Raw genomic sequence first — 20731 nt, forward strand, 5'->3', positions numbered from 1 at the left:
CCTTCCCTTAGAGACTTTGTTGTCGTCATGGCAGTGTAAAGTCTGGCCCGGTACCTCGACCGACGCATCGGGGATGTTTGGACGAAGCCAGGATTCAGCTACAAACAACACTCGCTGAAAAAGCAGTTGTAGTAAATCACTGATTGCAGCTCATCTGGTTTGTTTACTGAGGGATCTGGTATTGTTTTTTTTAAAAACATAATAGCACTTCATTAATTTGTCTTTAGGCCTTTGTTTAGAATGAATAACCTGTGGTTCTGGTTTCAGGGTCAAGCACAGCGACTTTTCTTTCTTTCTACTCCATACAGTAGTAAAGTAAAGTAAAAGTAAAATTTTATTTATACAGCACCTTTTAAGATAAAATCACAGACTGCTTCACAGAAGCTGGAACATAAAACAACATCAACCAAAGGCAAGTTTAAAAAGATGGGTTTTTAACAGTTTTTTAAAAGAACTGACAGAGTCTACAGATCTCAAACTCAATGGAAGAGAGTTCCAGAGTCTGGGAGCCACAGAAACAAAAGCTCTGTGGGAGACATGTCACTTGATGATTATCGCTTTATTCAGAATTTTCTATTCAGCTTTTACTTATGTAGCACCAAATCCCAACAACAGTCACCTCAAGACATGTATTGTAAAGGAAAGACATTTATAACACAGACAATGAGACATACAACAATAAGAAGAATAGAAATGCAGCAAAGATTAAAACTAAAAGTGTGTTTGTACTTGGATTTAGTGGGTCTCACTGAACTTCATGCTGGATGCTGTCTGAATGTCCTCCTGGGAACCGGAGGAAAAAGTGTGTCTTTGTTTAACTTTTGCCTACGTAGGAGGACATGTTTCAGGAGGATAAACAGTAAAAAGTTTTTAAAATCTTTCTTTTTGGTCAGTGACATTTAATGTATGATAGAGACCCCAGAGCTGACACTAGATGTCACCATTGTTGTCCTCCTGTTAGAACATATGATACTTTGTTCAAAACTAATGGAAAGATCATTAGATCCAGATACACCGCACAGTATTGTGTCTTTGTTAACAACGTCTCAGCTCCTAAGTGTGTCCCTAGCTGAGAGTTTCCGTTACATTCCTGAACTCGGGACTGAATGGCTTTTGTGTCAGAATCATTTCTGAGGTCATATGTTTCCATTGATTTAAGCCAAATCTGACTTTACACTAACATTTATGAAAGGTTTAAAGAAAACGCCTTAATACAGCTGAGGGCTGTAATTGCGGTGATTTTGCTTAGGGACGCACTATATCCGGCTTTTTTTTTTGTAACATTGGCCTGTACAGAGGTACGGGGTGAAAATGAGACTAAAGCAGCTGAGTGAAAATGTTCAAATATTTTCACTTTCGCTTGGCACGCTCCAGCCCTCCTGCTTCCAGCAGTTCTCTTTTCAGCTGCGCGCGCTGCGCGCGCTGCGCTTTACACACCAGTTTAGAGACGCAGAGAGCAGAGTGCCACGCAGAGCATCGCTGTGTGAGCGTGTCCCAGTTAGAATTATTGTTATTATAAGATGATCCTGCTGCTCGCTCTGCTTTCTGTTCTCTCTGGAGAACTGGGTCTGTGTCTGAAGGAGGATGGAGGCTTCACCTTTGATGGAGACATCCGCCAAGTCGACGTGACTCCCAACATGCTTTATATCGCCACAGAAGAGAGGCTGTACCAGCTGAGCCACGACCTGACTCTGATCAACAGTCTGACCCAGAGAGGAATCTTAAAGACCGGAAACCAGCAGGATGATGTGCAGTTTTACCGGGTTTCTGACACAGCTGAGTGGAACGCAACTTTCAGCATCAACGTGTTGTTGCCTTTCACAAAGAATGACTCTCTGATCAGCTGCGGTGTGACTGACAATGACTGCAGTTACTGCGAGGTTCTGGACCTGAAGAACATCTCCAAACTTCTGCACAGAGAACACATCCAGGTGGGGCCTCTGAAGCGCAGCAGCAGGTCAGTCAGCTTTCTGGTGGATGTGAAGAAGAAAACTCAGACTGACACTTACATTCTGACCGCGATCCAACAAAACAAAGAAAAGCCCGAAAACAACAAGTGTGGTATTAATCAGCAGACTGTCAACCTTCAAGATACAGATAACAAACAGGGTGGAGGTATATTTTCTCTAACCGATGGCGCTTCAGGCACACCTGGGATCAAAAGTAAAGGTGATGTGGAGTTTGTTGATGCGTTTCAGATCAATTCAACCATCTATCTGTTCTCCAACGCGCTCTCAGCTCAAACAAACAGAGTCCGTCTCATTTGGCTCGAAGGCGAAAAAAGCAAAACTGACACACTCAAGTCTCTGCGGGGCGCGACTCTCAGTGTCTCTGACGGTGAAAGCAGCAGACTCGTGGCCTCCTCGGTCATCCCGGGGGAGCAGCCGGTGCTTTGGAGCGGTGTGTTCAGTGTGGATGGAGGAGACACCGACACCCAGCTGATGGTGTTTGACATCAGCCCTGATTACAGCAGTGATGCCGACAGAGATCCAGACTTCTACACCTCTGTGCCATCAGAAGTGACGGTGAGAGCTTTTTAAACTCTGATTTAATGGTTGTTAATTTAATGGCTCCAGTATCCTCTGGTCATGCAAAGTTAGCTAAATATCCCTTTAAAAAAGAATAAAAGAACTAAAATATACATTTTAACTACAACAAAAAGAAAGTTTTGTTCTTTTGAGTGTCTTAATAGAGTTATTTTTGTAATATCATTTCAGCTGCTTGAAAAATCTTGTCATGTTTGAGCATCATAGACTGAAGAAAGATGAGAGAGCAGTGTAAGACTTTTGTACAATTGGTGATAAAATAATCCATATATTTGTTTCTCCACACATACTATAACAAAACAATGTGTTATCTATGAGCCAGTTTAACTATTAAGCCAACTGTGGGATGTCCTAATGGCCACACTTCATCTCTGAACCTCATATTTCAAACTAAAATGACAAAATCAAGAAATTCAACTGACTTTGATGACAATGCAGCAACAGACATGCTTCAGTGAGGCTTCAGTATTTTCAGTACTTCTGATGTTCAGTTCTTCAGGTCAGTTAATTCTGATGTTTTCCTGTTTCTCAGCCAAAGATCCTCAAACCGAAGGCAGTGATTTTCAGGCAGAGCTACATGACCTCAGTGCTGGCACTGAGGCAGAGAGGCTGGATGGTTTTCTATATTGGGATAGGAGACGGGCAGCTCATTAAGGTTTGTATAAATTATCATACATCAGTTATTATTAACAGAAAGAAATAAAGCTAATGCTCAGTATTTCAGAGGCCATCTAGTAGCAGTAGGGTGTCTATTGAGTAACCTGTTAACTAAACAAATTTATTGCATTAACTGTTTGGGAATTACAGCCATTTTTATACGCAGGCTGCCATTTTCACAGTCAGTTGAGGCCTAATTTCGTTATGTCGCAACATTTCGCTGGAAGTCAACGTATTAGGCACCAAAGAAGAGTCAAGGCTGAACAAGCAAAAGAAAGCAGACAGAGAGCAGAGCCTGTAGGAGAAGCCAAATCAACATTCCAGGTTAAGAACATCCAACGAGTCTGAACAAGTACAGAAGACAACCGATGTGGATGTTTGCAGCAGTGTTTTATTAGTTTACAGCTACAGAGCACCTTGGAATCCCAAGAACACCCTTGGAGAAGTAGTTTTGTTGTCCTTTATCAAACTGTGAGCTCAAGAGACACCTTCAGGAATGTATATACGGAAACCATTGTTTATATTCGGGCACAGGAAGACCAGATTAGACCTGGCTGAAAACATCTCAAAGATGCCTAAAAATAAATAATTGGGGGGTAAGGGGGTGGGGGTGGGGGTGGGGGGGTTGTAAAGGCTGTATAGTTTTGTTTTTAGTGTAAATTCTAACATTAAAATTTTTATTCATTGTCTTTGCAACACTTGTGATCTTAATTATATGATTATCAGCTTTATTCTTTTTTACATTCTTGCTAGAGTCCCATGTTTTTGAAAGCAAGGTTGTAACTAGATTGATCACTCTCACTGCTTCTGATCTGACATAAACAACCAGTACAGTCTCTCCTTCTTGTTGTCAGCTGTCTGTGGACAGGAACTTTCACGCTGCCTGTCCCACGGTGCTCTACAGGACCAGTGATGACCGCAAAGTGTTTCCCAAATTACATCTGGATCCAGTGGATCGTAAACATGTGTATGTGCCATTTAGAAACCAGGTACTTATATTATTTACTAATTATCTTAATGTCACATGTACCTGTGCTGCATTTTAAAGTGGTTGTTGTTCTAGATGAAGCGAGTTCCTGTGTCAAACTGCAGCACGTACACAAATGTGCAGGAGTGTTGGTCTGCACAGGATCCATACTGTGGTTGGTGTGGCTCTAAAAGCAGGTGAGAGAAACAACATCTACAGCTGACGTCTCCAAACAATTCTGAACTTGGTGATCATTTCTTCTTCTTCTCCTAGCTGCACATTTGAAGATGACTGCACAGATTCAGACTGGCTGTCCATTCCTGATGAGTCCCAACACAAAATGATTTCCCACAAAGTTGAAAAGGACACAAACGGACAGGTACAGCTTCACAAACACACTCGGGACTGTAATCATTTCTGGTTTTCAAATATAGTTCACTTATGATCTTCATTTTCAGATTTTACTAAAAATCCACACACACCTGACTGTGGGCCAGGAAGGGCCGTCTAACTTTGCCTGTCAGTTCGCTGCAAGGTCCAGCTCGATTTGTGCTTCGAATAACCCTCCTCCACATTTCCCACAATGCACCTGCATCCTGTCTGATCGTACACTTCCTGCTGATGGTCAGTGACTTTTCATAAATAATTCCAGGAATTAAATACTTCACAACAAAAGTTATTTATTCATTTGGAGTATTTGCCAAAACAAGAAAACTGAATCAGAAATATTAATGACAGAGCTACTCTGACAGATGAAATATTCTTTACCAGCTGACAAATTCTACCTGTTTATTATTATAGTGGCGCAGCTCATTCAAACATATATATTTGTAATAGTAGAGACTTTGACACTTATTATAAGGGTTTTTTTTTTTAATGTACAGGTCTGCATGTCACAGTAAAATTCAGACTTGGGACATCACAACTGTCACAACAGCTGAGGTTAAACGACTGCTCTAACATGAGTGGACCACCAAGTTTCATGTTGTAAGTCCATAAATACCAGAAATTATTCAACGACTCAGACTGTGGACAGACTGAAGTGCATCTGATGTGATTAACAGAAAGATCAGACAATCAAGTCACAGTTAGAAATTAAAGAGAATGAAACCTTCTTGATGAAAGCTAGTATAATTGAATGAAACTGTACAGACAGGATGGACAAGAGACCAGCGGTCTTGTTGTGGGAAGTCTTTATACAGGTTTATTTCAGGGGAGCAAAGCCATGAGTTACAAGTGTTTACAAGTAAACACTTGTAATGTGCTGTGGCCTGGAGCTTACTTGAAAACATAACATGAAACATAACATGAAATTTCCCCTTGTGGGACTAATAAAGGTATATCAAATATTTCCTTGATTACATGTTCTTGGCAGTCAGCACAGTAAACTCATACAGCTTCCTCAGTTCAGCTGAGTGTTGTTCAGTAGAACTTCTTGGCTGAACATCAGCGCTGAAATCCTAACAGATGACGGCAGCGGCTTGACAACGTCTGGAGGTCCTAAAGGTTTGCAGACAATCTGGTGAGGTGTGAGTCTGAGCGCTGGTCTTAAGAAGCCGGCAATTCCAATTACGCTCAGGTGCAGCCTGTAAGCATGATGTGGCGGCTCCGCCCAGGGGTGGAAATGCCGGCCCTGTGGGAAGGCCCAGCACTCACCCGGCCCATGACACTCTTCCTGTTATTCATTCAGGATGACTCAGACTGAGTGTTTCTGTTTCTGCATGAAAAATATGGCAGTCTCTTTTCACTCCTCTCATTTCCCAAAGTGCATGTAGTTGATTCCTCTCCTTGAATCCTTTCCTCGGCATCTTGGTCCCTCCTACCAGCTGTGGTAGCAGAGGAAATGAGGAAGAGAGATATTTAACAAAATAAGACATCTTGTCAGTTAAGACATAAATGAATAATAAAGAACTTTAGTGACTGTGGCTGAGGAATAAAAACTGCTTCAGTGCAGATTAGATCGACTGGGTTGACACGCATTTGTCCACGGGAAGCGGGTGGAGAGCAGGCAGGTGGGGTGAGTGTGTGTCTTCGGAGGTCCAGGTGGTTATGAGTAGGAAAAACAAAACAGCTTTGCCCATTCTCCCCTTCATGTGCTCCTTTTTTCCTGATGTTGCTTTTTGTGCTCATCTCACTCTTCTGTTTTCTGTTCAGGTGTCGGCAGTGTATCAAAGCTGGTTGTGGATGGAACAAAAACAGCTGTTCCTGGGCTAACCAAGGAGAGACTGATGTACTAGTGACTGATTTTATGGATTTTCTTACTTCACATCAGTCTGTGTGCTACATTATTTTGAATTCATCACGCAACTTTTTAACATTTAGAAAGAAACGTGGGCTTAATAGTAGAAAACAACAATTTTAGTAAAGGCCAGACATGCTAAGAAAAACACAATTACTGAGCAAAATTCTTACTGATTAACTTATTTTGAGGTTGACATTTTCAAGTATTTATTGCTCAATCAATACAATGATTTGCATGTTTAGTTTATAAAAAATAAAAATGGTTTTAGTAGCAGTTTTCCTCTTTTTGAACTAAGATAATGTTAGCCACAACAGGTCCTAGATCAGTTCTGATAGATTATAGTGCTACGCACATGCTAAGTGCTGAATCCCCTCCTGCAGGACAGAGTTTGCCAAGAGTTGGAGTCTGGGAAGAACTTCTCCGTGAGTCTGATCTTTATTGTTCCTCTGACACCTAATCCACATCCAGTATCCAGAAAGAAATTAAATGATCTGATTATTTTTGTGTCTTACTGTCAGATCCCAGAGATCTCCTCCATCACTCCCAGTGTGGTGTCTTTCCATGGGACAAACCATGCAGTGTTATTAGGTCGTAACCTTGGTGATGTGAGAGGAGTGAGGATCCAGGCACACACTGACTGTACTCCCAAAGAGTGAGTCACTGTACACATAACTAAGACGATGCTGGGAAATGACGAATTAAAGAGCAGATTTTAATCCAGGGGAACACCACCCATATTACAAACCTACATATTCTATAATTTAACTTTGACAAGTCAATTCTTAAATGGTTAACAGTGTGTTTTATAAAATACTAACAAATCCAGAATATGTACAATAGGAATAAACAGCGAAATTCTTATTTTGTCAGTCTCCCTTTATACAAAACAACAATAAAATATTAAATAAAGAAACAATACAAGGATTCAAAATTAAGGTGCAAAAGAAGAAATTAGTAAAAATAAAACAAGAAGTTTTGTCTCTTTTCAGGTTTCTGCATATCGTGGTGATGTCATTGAGTCTGTGTGTCTTTGCTCAGGTCTCCTGTTTGGGGCAACACTGGTGTCAATCTGACGTTCCACATTCCCAGCACACATCTCAAAGGTGTGGCCAACGTATGCGTTCTCCTCTCAGATGGTAGTTGCCATGGTGAGGCTAACATCACTTACCGCTCTTCGCCATCCTGTGGCAACATTACTCCAAGCAGCAGCTGGATGAGGTAAGATCAGTTTTGCACAAAGCGTTAGCGACAGCTGCTGATGGTGGATCCAGAACTTCCAGCAGCTAATGTCACAGAAAGAGTTTAAACTGAAGCTTTGCAGTACTGGATGACTAAAAGGAACTAGTGCTGATAATTGTTTTTGAGGAGGAGGTCACCTCTGACTAAATTCAGTTTAGTTTTTAGAACCAACCTATCAAATAGAACCAAATTAGGAATACAATACAATATCTGCAACACATTTAATGTGACATGTGGAGTGCACTGTCTCTAAGAAATTATCTTCTGAGAAGTGCAATAAAAAACCCGATAAATCAAAATGATAATCATCTGCAGTTCATTTAAACAGGGAGTCTTCCTTAGGCAATAAAGGCTGATAGTAAAGGTGGTGTTAATGATCCAAATCTAAAACTACTTTAGTCTTATTTATTTATTACAAATATAACATGGAATGAATATAGACAGATGGATATTTTTCTGCTCCATCAAGCAATAAGCTTATCGTCACACCTTTATTGAGCTCTGCTGGTTTTCTGCTATAATGCTGTAAATCTTTCTTCCATTCAGAAGTGATGCAGCATCGTGCCTCATCATTTACATTCCCAAGTAAACTCTTAAGGAATCCCACTGTGATCCTTTCATGCTTTGGCCTTTATAACTACAAAGCTAAATTTATTGTTTTAATCCATCAGACACCAGGGCTGGACTGGGACAAAAAATCGGCCCGGGCATTTTGACTAGAGACCGGCCCACCAGGTATTATAGGAAAAACCATAAAGCCTTTGAATGAAAACAAACGCTGTTGTCACAGTGATGTACACTGTCTTGTTGGTATATATGTATCAGTCTAATAAACTTAAACCTTCACCATCCTCCCTATTCTGGTATTCTAAACAGTACCCGAAAGTAGACTGCTTGGTCGAGTTAACCTCCTGAACTATCTACAACACATGGTGAAAACCTGAAATTAAGACAGAGAAGACTAGAGGTGAGACATGATCATTACTGATTACTGATGACAGATTTAGATAAACCATTCATTTACCACATCAATAAAAACCATGGCAGGGCAAAATATTTTTTCTAACATGGCAACCTTTAAAAAGTGAAAGGAGATAGAAAGACAGATGAGAAAGAAAAACTTAATTGACTTTTTGATGGCATTTTACATACAGTACTGGTACAGAATCTAGAAAATGTGGGAAAATGCTGGCATCATATACAGTACTTACGTCTGAAGAAATTATGAAGGGACCCTAAAAAAATACTATGTACAATAATGGATTTCTATACATTTTACATCAGATGAAAACGTTTGTTGTAAGATTCAGAGCGATAAACAAACAAGAGAGAAAAGCCGATCAGCTGATCACTGATCAGTTTCATGATTGAAGTAGAAACAGGAGAGGGAGGGGGAGAGAATGAGAGGAGAATAGGCAGCTGTGCAGCAAAGACACAGAATAACTCCAGCTTTGTGTCTTTTTCATTGTAGCTGAAATACGGGACAAACTGTGTTCCTTTTCACCTCAATACGAAACGCGCAATATTTTCTCTGCATACGAGACGATTCAGTTTTTTTACGGGACGGTTGGAAACTCTAATAACTAACCTTATAAATAACATAAAACAAGTTCAACATCAATAATATCATAGCACCCGCCCAGCAGTATAGAAACAAGTTATTGTAACTGACTGTAAAAAGTCAGCATAATGAAAATAAACTCCACCTAAACTTGGTTTATATCTGACCCAGATAGACTGCAGGTCATAACTTCTTACCTGAAGTTCAGTTCACCGCCTCGGGTCTCTGCTCCTCCTGCCTTTCCGTCATCCACCTGCCAGCGTGTTGCATCTGCTGGCCTCCACCACTTGCTAATATTACTGAATCTGTAGAAGCTCCGCAATAGCCACCACCAAACAATTGAGTTATTTTTACACATCTCCCTTCATCTGGCCAATCCACCACCTTTCAGTGTTTATACCGCTACGGAAAAAAACGAAGAAAAAACCCCCATCGGCTCATAAAAACAAAAAATCACCATCGGCCCACCGGGCATTTGCCCGGTGGGCCGATGGCCAGTCCAGCTATGTCAGACACTTTGGTCTGCATCAGAACATAACAACTAGGTCATCCTCAGATGATGACTCATTATACTCTAGTGTATAGAAATCTCTTAAACCAGCAATGGGAGTCACTGCAGTACGTTTTTACCATTGCATTGAGGTGTCATTATAAGAATTCTTTCTCTGTGATCAAGAGTCTTTCATACTCTCTCTGCTCTGCATAAATGCTGCTCTGTGTTTGGCAGTGGGAAGAGGAAGCTCACACTCATGGGGTCTCACCTGGACCTTGTTGAAGGGGTCATACACAGCCACGCCAAGCACGACGTCAAGCTTCCCATCAACAGCAGCTATCAGGTCGGCATACACACACAGTGTAAATGGGATTATTGTTACACATCAAATATATCATTTTATATAATATGTCTTTCTCTGGTTGATTTACAGAGGTAGAGATGTCATGGTTCAAACTTTCAAATTTTAAAATGTTCAAAATGTTGGCTGATTTCAACATGAAAGCAGAACACATTCAGACTAGATGTGTTTTTAAATGCCAGCTCAAACAAACGTTTGTTCATCATTTTAAAAGATAATAGGATGAACACTAGTGAACGATGATTACAAAAGCACTCATGTTAAATGAATAAACAAATAAACAATGAACTAACGTTAAAGCAAGATTCAGTGTTTGAGAAGACAAATGAATGTGCTCCACTACGAGGTTTTCTATTCATTTGTACACACCCTTGTTGCCGGGTTTTAGTCAACTTAAAAAATTAGATCCCGACAAATAATTTCAAAACTGTTCTTATCTTTAACTCTAACCTGTACAATATAATTTCAAAACCAACTAACCAACAATATTTTAAGAAATATAATTTTTTAAAATATATTTAAAAAACATAATAAAACATGCAATTAGTAAGTGTGCACAAACTTAATTAGCCCAATACTTTGTGGAAGTGCCTTTTGTTTAATCAGAGGATTGGGTCTCTCAGCATGGCAGATCTGACTTGCCCATTCTTACTTGCTCCAAATGTGTAAAATTGTGAGAGCGTGCACAGGCATCTTCTGGTCATCCCGCAGATTTTTTAATGGAAATAATCAGGCCCCATCTTATCTTAAAGACCTCATCATACCATATCACCCCAATAGAGCACTTTGCGCTCAGATTATTGATTCATAAGGTATTTAAAAGTAGAATGGGAGGCAGAGCCTTCAGCTTTCAGGCTCCTTCTCTGTGGAACCAGCTCAAAGTTTGGATTCAGGAGACAGACACCCTCTCTACTTTTAAGATTAGGCTTAAATCTTTCCTTTTTGATGAAGCTTATAGTTAGGGCTAGATGAGGTGACCCTGAATCCTCCTTTAATTATGCTGTAATAGACCCAGGCTGCTGGGGGATTCCCATGATTCACTGTGAGTGTTTGCTTTTTCACTCTATATATGTTTATAAACCACTCTGCATTTAATCATTAATTATTATTAGTCCCATGCCCTCTTCCATAGTGTGTCTGTGTCCTGTCTTCCTTCTCTCACCCCCAACCAGACCAACATGTCAGATGGCTGCCCCTCCCTGAGCTTGGTTCTGCTAGAGTTTTCTCCCTGTTAAAAGGAAGGTTTGAATGTTCTGTTGAATTTAGGTCTGGACTCTGGCTGGGCCTTCCAAATTTTTAATTTTATTCTAATGAAGACATTCTTTGGCTGATTTGGATGTATGTTTTTCATCATCTTTCTAGCAGAATCCTGATATATTTTCAACAAAAAAGGAAGAGAAACAAAAACAAACTTGAGTCAGACACTTGTTATAGCGGTATATTGTAGCACAGTTTAAGTGTGTGTGTGTGTGTGTGTGTGTGTGTGTGTGTGTGTGTGTGTGTGTGTACGGGTTCGTACTATCCTGGTGGGGACCAAAATCTGACTTTTACTATCCTGGTGGGGACTTTCTGCACCGTGGGGACCAAAATCCAGGTCCCCTCGGGGTTGAAAGCAATTTTCACACTCAAAATGCGGTTTTACTGTCAGGGTTACAATTAGGTTATGGTTAGGTTTAGGGTAAGGGTTAGGGTTAGGCATTCATTTTTAATGGTTAGGGTTAGGGTAAGGGGCTAGGGAAAGCATTATGTCAATGGGATGTCCCCACGAGGATAGCAAACCAGACATGTGTGTGTGTGTGTGTGTGTTTCAGGTCATGGTAGCTCCTGTGCTAAAGAATTAGTGCTCAACTATACTTAAAAAATAACGTCACTTAAGCATCTCATCCAGACATTGACTGTATAACACAGAATGTATTTAAACTCCTTGCAGAGTCTCAGCTATGACACACCTGCAGCTGAAAACACTTCGATGATTTCTAGCAGCACTGTGTTACTAAAAGCAGCCAATGAAACTTTAGCCTGCTCTTTAAACATCACCTACTATCCAGAGCCTGAGTTTACCAGCTTCACAGCCATAAGGACAGGAAACAATGTCCGCATCACCTTAAAGGTAACATTGTTTCTTTTGCTTTTTTTGTCACATGTACAAACAGGAGTTCCTTAAAGGTCAAACTTTGTTTCTGTTGTTTTAGAAAAAGTCAGACAAACTGGAGATGTCAAAAGACGAGTTATCAGTGTGGGGCGTTCAAGACAAACAGGAATACGGCTGTATCCTGGAGGCCAAAGAAACCAGTAAAGAGACTGACTCCTTCAGCTGTGAGATTAAAGGGCTACCCAACACACGATTCCAAAAGTTAAAGGTAAATCTTTCTTTTAAACTATAGGCAACACTTTCATAGAGATACATTTGTTATGACAGTAGGTCCAACATTATAGCAATCGTGTTACCATACAAAGTGCATAAAATATATTTCTGATATTATTTTTAATTACTGTTTTCTAAAATAATGCTATAAATACTTTATTGAACTTCAATACACAATCAACATAAAACAAAACAAAAATGATCAAATGAGTCTGTGGTGAGAATAGCAAAAGTTTTGAGTAGAAGCTTTAAACTTGTATCAAGTCCAAAAACATCTATTAAAACAGCATTTTTTAAGCAGTTATGTTCAAATTGTGATATTTCCTTCAGAATAGTTCTGCTGCTCAGGTGAGACTTCCCCTTGTGAAATGCTTTTTTGTGTTTTCTAGATAAAGTATGGTGACAAGACAATAAGCCTCAGTGATTCTTCATCACACCATGTCTCTCAAATACTGCTTTCCCTGCTGATAATTGGACATATTGCCAGTAAGTTGTGTTGACATATTGGCTTTTTCTTTAAACCCTGAACAAATTTCAATAGATTATGTAGTACAGTTTCTGGAGACCTTTTCTACTCCATCTTGACAGCGTTCTAGTTTTTCTGCTCAGGTTAAATTGGTTACTGTTTGGCTTTTTGTATTGGTGGCTATCTGTCTATGGCGGAAGAGACGCCCAGGGAGATGAATGGATTTTGACCAATGATGCCCCTCTCTGTGTTCAAGTGTTTTCATGTTATGTCTATTTGATTAATAAATCACTTTGATGAATAAATCTTCCTTGTTTAAAAATGTGCCATGGTGTGTTCTCCCTCTGTTTGTGACTTCTTGATGTCTTTTATTAATAAAAATTATTTAAAAAAATACACCAAATATAATAATATACACCAGAATCTCATTATAGCTTTGGATATGCTTGTGCTCAACATCCCACAAATAATTCAAATTATAAGAGAATTTTGTGGGAAGACATAATTAAATACCAATCAGATATATATATATTTACGAGTACAGCATTCTTTATTTCTATTAAATATCCTAAAAATGACCTACTGTACCTTAAACACAAGTGAAGTTGGAAGAAACTTAAACACTTTGAATTGATGTGCCAGGTCACCAAGGAGTTATTTATTCCTTCCCATATTTTGGTTAATCGGTAACTTCCCAATTCAGGCATAACTTCAGGTCGTTGCCCTTGTGATAGTATAAATTTGCATTTTAGTTGTTTTATGTAATTTCTTTTTCATATATTTTGGAAGCGGGCATTGATGTAAATTCCTTCCACAATGCAAATAAAGGCTTCTCCCTAGTGTTTAATTATTTTGCATAGTGTATAGCGTGTTGTTATTTTATAAAGTCACTTATGAAGTTTTTTTTTTATTACAGCTGGAACTGTGTATTTAAAACAAATACATATGTTTGTCAGAAGCAAGCATATGTCAGAAGGCACACCATCTATTTGGTCAGGTTTTGCAAGTCAAAAACGTCACATGCCAGAAAATAAGAGAAAAGAACTTCCCAGCACTGACACTAGATGTCGCTGTTGCTGTTCTCCAGTTAAAACGTGTTGGGAGTTTTTATATTACATTTTTAAAAGTTGGCTGAGATTTCTTCTGCTCATGTTAATCAGTGGACACATCCCTTGTTCAATGGAAAGATCATCACATTAGATCCAGACACAACGCATATCAGAATTCTGCCTGTGTTAACGTCTCAGCTCCTCTAAGTGTGTCCTTAGCTGAGAGTTTCCATTACATTCCTAAACTCAGGACTGAATGGCTTTTGTGTCCGAATTATTTCTCATTTCATCAAGGGCGTAGATTTGGTTTTGGCATTGGTGGGGACGGATGATTCAACCACCGAACCAAGCCCTGTTTCTTTTTTTTCCCCTTTTTGTCTTTGCTTCTTGATAACAAAAGGAGAAATATACTTGCCTGCATATGCTATTCTACATGCTTTTAAACTATTTAAAATCACAATTCATAGTTTTATATGTGAATTATATAATGTTAAATTACTATCAAACAAATGACTGACTAAAGTATTTTAGACTTTAGTTTACTTCAGCCATATTCCATATAAATCAGGTATCATACAAAAATAAAAATAGTTTCAAATAGAGACATGACAATAAAAGAATATGACTTTAAGGATTTAACCACATTACTTCAGTTATAGTACACCAACATCTCTTATACATTAGCACTAAGGGAACACTCAGTGACCTGGTGGTTTTTGTCCATAAAACTACTCATCTAAGATTACCACAAAGTAAAAGATCTCTCAGCAAAATTCTGCAACATTTTAGGCACCCTATTGCCCCGATCAAATCAGTCAGCTGGGATTTTTTATTCTAAACATGAACTACTGTTACAGTAACAGACATGAACTACTGGTGCCCCACACAATAACTTAATGTCCGGTATGTGAAGCAGCCAAACACATGCCTTCTCCTCTTGTTAACCGAGATAAACTGCTGGCATATTTGTTTTACATCTATACTGTCCAGTCTCTCCTTGTGGACATAGCAACACGTTGTTCATGGTTACATACAATTTGTGACAAAAAGTGATTGTCTGCCAAAAACTGATTGCTTGTATTTAAACTGCTATAAATAACTTGTTGGTCTATAATATGTGAAACATTTGTCAAATGTGTCCCTCGTGAATGATATCAAGTCATCTTGTGCAACAAACAACATTCCTGTAACAAGGTAGAAGCCGCAATCAGTTTTTGGCAGTGACTTTTATGTATCCTTTATTTATGCAGTTAAAAAAAAATTTCTTGTTGACTTTAAAAATGTCTCTCTTAAGAGTAATCTGGCCAAGATGACAGCTGAAATTGCAACCAATGCAAAAATAGTTCTGTAAACATATTTTAAGTGGACAAAAGGAAGCTGATTGATTATAATGTAGGTACAATAAAACAGTTACAAAGATACTTGAGAAACAGGTAATTTTTTAATTTTATATATAACCCCTTTGTAATACCTGTTCACAGAAGTCTATTTAGCATCACACGTAACAATATTACACATAAAAAACACACGGAAACATTGGAAATCACTTTTTGGCACAACACCGGCTCAGATATTTGAAGTTTACACAGCTACATTCTCGCCTGAAAATATGTTTAAAGTTTATTTTGCGACCCAGAAAGAGTAATAAGAGTAATATTAAAACTAAGTAGCTGCAGTGGTAGCTAGTAGTCATTGTTGGAAACTGGAATTGGTTGGGCCAAGCTGGGATATGGTTTTTCAATTTTGTTGTCCGGGTGGAAAATCGGGAGAAATTGGGGAGAATGGTGGCTCCGGGAGATTTTTGGGAGGGCCACTGAAATTCGGGATTCTCCCGGAAAAATCGGGAGTGTTGGCATGTATGGCGTAGCATAGCCTGTAACGTTATTTTGACGGACACATTTTATGAGTGGACTTGACTTTAAGTGACTTACAGGCAATGTTCCCTCTAAGCTGCGCACGTGCGCAATTGCGCACTGCTGGCACGGTCTCTGCGCACAGAAAATCTGCATTGCGCACAAAAAAAATCTAACCTGAATTGAAATTAAAATTAAAACTTTAACAATTCTGTTTTGCAGTGTTAGTCAGTAAGTGACTGGCTGCTCCCGTATGGGATTAGAACGATGCCACCTTATCCCATAGTCCAGCCAATAATGTGATTCACATTCGTATATACACAGCTAATCAACGTGGTTGACAGGCTCTGACAGCGTCCTTATGTGCCGACACCGGTCTTTTAGCTAGCAAAGCGGCGTGGCTGATGTGGAGTGAAGCCACGTTAATGACACCGTGTACAACCATTGGAGATGTGAGCAGGACAGACGGAACAACTGATGGGAAAAGTGTGGACTTTATACCAGTTTTTCAATTGTGTTGATAGGCCACGTAAAACCAGAGTTGTGATAAAAAAATATGCAATGTTTGGTTTTCTTCCTGAATACCAACGTTGTTTATATTTACTGCGGGAAGAAACGATAAAAAACGGCGTTTTAAGGAAAACGCTCGAAAGCACTCTCCGTCTGTGAGCAAAAAAGGCTCGAAAGCCTGTGAGCAAAAACAAACTCCACCCACCTCTCCCTTTCCCATTCGTCCAAAAAAGTACCATGCCGACCAATCAAAAAATGATATGGCAACGTGGCATCTAGTTGTTAAGAAACGGGGGGAAGTTTTAGGAGTGACGCGGTGTTTTGACATGTGAGAGATTTGCGACGTTTAGCGCAAATCTTGTGTAGTTAGTGTGTAGTCAGTAGTTTTGTTGTGTGTGTCAGAACAATGAGGCGACTGCTGAATGTTACAGGTGTTACAGGAGTGATACTTCTCCTGTTGTCAGGCCTGCAGGTATCAGGCTGTTGTTCTCCTTTATCTCATAGTGGACAGAAATGATTTTTTGGAGTGGCACAAATAATTTGTGTGGCATCAAATTTGATGCAGAACAGCTGATTGTTCTGTAAATAGTTTGAAATGTTTGTTTTAAAAAAAAACACATTGGCTGCATTTTTAGGTAAACAGCTGCAAAAAACTTTATTGTTTGCAAAACTCAGTTACTTTTTTGAAGAACTATATAATTAATTGCCCAACATTGGTCATTATATACTATATTTCGCAGACAGAGAGTTTCAGGACTCTCTCCCAGACCACAGACTCATAATACAAGTCAGAGCTTAATAATAAATAAATAAATAAAGTTGTGTTTTCAAAATTGGAGTTCAAGTTATTTTTACTTCCAATAGTGTTAACTGGATTTCGGGTGAACCACAGCACAGAGACCGCTCTCCTAAAGGTTTTAAATGATATTAGATGTAACTGGGACTCCCAAAAGCTCACAGTCCTGGTACTACTGGATCTAAGCGCAGCTTTTGATACAGTAGACCACGCTATACTTTTAAACAGACTGAAACACATGGTGGGCCTCTCTGGTACTGTACACAACTGGTTCACTTCCTATCTCTCAGACAGAACTTTTATGGTGAGTATGGATACATGCTCCTCTAAGATCCATAAAATGACATGTGGTGTGCCTCAAGGGTCGGTTTTAGGCCCTGTACTTTTTAATTTATATATGCTCCCTCTTGGCGGCGTCATCAGGAGGCATGGAGTGAACTTCCACAGTTACGCTGATGATACTCAGCTGTATATCTCCGTGTCTCCTGATGACACCAGACCAATGGATGCCCTTTTTAACTGTATTGTAGATATAAAATCTTGGATGGCAGAAAACTTTTTACAGCTTAACCAGGACAAAACTGAAGTTTTAATCATCGGTCCTGAGGCTCAGAGAGAGAAACTCTTGTCTAAATTACAGGCATTTTCACTATGCCCTTCACTACAAGTGAAAAACCTGGGTGTTATTTTTGACTCTGAGCTTGGTTTTATCCCACATATTAAACATGTAACCAAAATTGGATTTTATCATCTAAAAAATATAGCCAGAGTCCGCCCTATTCTCTCTCGGGCCAACACGGAGATGCTGATGCATGCTTTTATTACCAGTCGCATTTATTACTGTAATGCCCTGCTCTCTGGTCTCCCCAAAAAGAATATTTCACCTTTGCAACTTTTGCAAAACTCTGCAGCTCGTGTGCTGACGAAGACCAGAGGGCGGGCCCACATTACACCGGTTTTACAATCGCTGCATTGGCTCCCCGTGTGTTTCAGGATCGATTTTAAAGTTCTTTTATTGGTTTTTAAATGTCTTAATGGTCTTGGGCCTTCTTATCTTTCAGATCTGCTTTTACCATATGAACCCTCGCGGACCCTGAGGTCCTCTGGTACTGGCCTTTTGATTGTCCCTAAAGTCAGGACACATACTCACGGAGAGGCAGCTTTTCAGTGGTATGGTCCTCGACTGTGGAACAGCCTGCCGGAGGAGCTCAGGGCCGCAGAGAACGTTCATGTTTTTAAGAACAGGCTCAAGACCCACCTTTTTAATTTAGCTTTTAACTAACGTTATTTATTTTATGCTTATTTATTCTATCCTGTTATTCTATTTATATTATTCATTTAGTTTTACCTAATATTTACTGATTTTATTCTTATTCATTTTTTATCTTCTTACTCTGTTTATACTTATATTTATATTATATCCCACTCTTATTTATTTTATCTTTTTATCCTGTTTATATTCTTATTAGGTCATATCTCCAGTGTTTCCTCGGAGGGGGTTCTCTGCACCGGGGCTGTGATCGACCGTGGCTGCTGGGGCCCTGTGGGTCCTCTGAGCCTGGCTGGGGGGCTTCTTAGCCTCCCTCCTGCTGTGTGCCCAGCCTGGAGGCTGCGGTCTGTGACCGGCTCCCGGTGCAGACAGCTCCCTGTGATAGTGTTTCCTCACTTGGCTAATACGTACCCAGCCCAATTTTACTCTTTAGGTGTGTGTGTGTGTATGTGTGTACGTGTGTGTGTGGGGGTGGGGGGGTGGGGGGATGTGTGTATCATGACCGCTTCTGTTAATGACAGTGCGGGGAATGAGTGGGAGGGTGAGGTGGGCTGCTTTTAACCATGTAAAGCACTTTGTGCTACAGTTTGTATGAAAAGTGCTTTATAAATAAAGATTGATTGATTGATTGATTGATTGAACATACTACACAGGTCATGAACAAGATTTGTTTTAATTTTCATTGTAAGTGGGCTAAAGCAGTTAATTAAAAGTAGTCTAACATAAATGTAAATGCTGTAATTTGATTATTTTAATAAACCATGTAACTTGGATGGATTAGATGCCGGCGCGACCACAGTGCACACGTCTGATGTTACTCACAGTGGTCCAAGGGACCGCTCAGGGAGTTTGTGTGTTCGCTCAGACACGTGAAAAATTAGAGGGAACATTGCTTACAGGTTTCTTTGAAAAATACTTTCTTATATCCAGGTTCTTCCTTTTTGCTGCCGTCCTCCTCTCCTCCTTGCAGGTCCTCGCAGCGCAGGCTTGCCGCTGCTAAAACTAAACAGAGCTCCCTGAAAGGCACAGCCAATCACATTGGCCATATTTGTCACACGAGTAGGACTCCAGTAGAAAACATAATTTAACTCTTTCTGCACCGCGGGGCGAATGAGATGTTGACGGACCTTTTTTTTCTTTTTTTCGGTTTTGTTTTTCTTTACTCGAAGAGATCAAATTATTGGTGGGGACAATTCAATAATCGCTGGATATTGGTGGGGACATGTCCCTTCCGTCCATGCCAAATCTATGCCCTTGCATTTCATATATTTCCATTGATTTAGGTCAAATCTGGCTTTACACTAACACCAAATCGCCTCTTATGACATCCCACATATATTTATGTCCACAGTTCAATTTCCTTATTTGTTAAAGGGGAAAGGAAAATACATCAAACTCAGTTTCACTGTTTGTTTTTATTTGATATTCACTGACAGACAGATGTTAATAAGTACAGCATTAAACAGATTGTAACAAACATGTTATCGATTAGTGAATTGCTTCATGACTTTTGATTGAATAGTACCCATACTACATGACATGGACTGGGAATTCAGTTGAGAAATGATTGTAATTGAAATGCTTCCATACACTCTGGATTCTGTTTCTTGTTGAGATGGATATCATCGTATGACTTGCAAGGTTGTTATAGTTAACTAAAGCTAAACTAAAAACTAAAATGTGATAAAAAAAGAAGAAGAACAAAACAAAACAAACAAAAACATTTTAGTTAACTAAAACAAAACTTGACCAAACTGAAAACTAACTGAATCAATCTTACGATGCTAGAAAACTAACAAACTAAAATGAACATATGAAAATATGCACTTAGTGTTTGTTAGTTTGGTACATTTGTATCTGAACTTGCTTTATGAGGCTTTGATGCACATATTTTTTGAGATTTCTACAACAACTATTTCAACAGTGTGTGCTTTTATTGTAATACTGTACTGATTTTGCTGATTGTTGCCTCTAACATAAGACCTCCATACAATAATAACTAAAAAATTACCAAAACTAAGACTGAAACTAAAACTAAACATGTTTTGAACAGTAAGAACTAAACCGTAGTGAGCAAACTTGCTGCAGAAAGTAACTGACTAAGGGACACATCTGGGTTCCTTTGGCCTGTACAGAGGTACGGGGTGGAAATGAGACGAAAGCAGCTGAGTGAAAATGTTCAAATATTTTCACTTTCGCTTGGCACGCTCCAGCCCTCCTGCTTCCAGCAGTTCTCTTTTCAGCTGTGCGCGCTGCGCTTTACACACAAGTATAGAGACACAGTGTCAGAGAGCAGAGTGCCACGCAGAGCATCGCTGTGTGAGCGTGTCCCAGTTAGAATTATTGTTATTCTAAG

General features: G+C 39.5%; 1 protein-coding gene across 1 annotated transcript; it reads left to right on the forward strand.

The window, feature by feature from the left end:
- The first annotated feature begins 1520 nt into the window (after positions 1 to 1520).
- Positions 1521 to 12931, forward strand: LOC134646710 (plexin-C1-like). Its single transcript, XM_063500566.1, has 15 exons — positions 1521 to 2525; positions 3079 to 3201; positions 4058 to 4192; positions 4267 to 4367; positions 4444 to 4549; positions 4629 to 4794; positions 5055 to 5157; positions 6325 to 6400; positions 6793 to 6834; positions 6931 to 7064; positions 7451 to 7630; positions 9940 to 10048; positions 11997 to 12176; positions 12259 to 12426; positions 12821 to 12931. The coding sequence occupies exons 1-15, from the start codon at positions 1521 to 1523 to the stop codon at positions 12929 to 12931; spliced, it is 2739 nt and encodes a 912-aa protein (XP_063356636.1).
- Positions 12932 to 20731: the final 7800 nt, after the last annotated feature.

The sequence above is a fragment of the Pelmatolapia mariae genome, linkage group LG17 (assembly GCF_036321145.2).
Source record: "Pelmatolapia mariae isolate MD_Pm_ZW linkage group LG17, Pm_UMD_F_2, whole genome shotgun sequence".
In the NCBI taxonomy this organism is placed as follows: domain Eukaryota; kingdom Metazoa; phylum Chordata; class Actinopteri; order Cichliformes; family Cichlidae; genus Pelmatolapia; species Pelmatolapia mariae.

What these genes read in the sequence shown, in the direction of transcription:
- LOC134646710 (XM_063500566.1), top strand. Translation starts at nt 1,521, where the DNA reads ATGATCCTGCTGCTCGCTCTGCTTTCTGTTCTCTCTGGAGAACTGGGT. An exon ending in CCATCAACAGCAGCTATCAG is followed by an intron (nt 10,049 to 11,996) that starts GTCGGCATACAC and finishes AACTCCTTGCAG; the next exon opens with AGTCTCAGCTATGACACACC. An exon ending in CACGATTCCAAAAGTTAAAG is followed by an intron (nt 12,427 to 12,820) that starts GTAAATCTTTCT and finishes TGTGTTTTCTAG; the next exon opens with ATAAAGTATGGTGACAAGAC.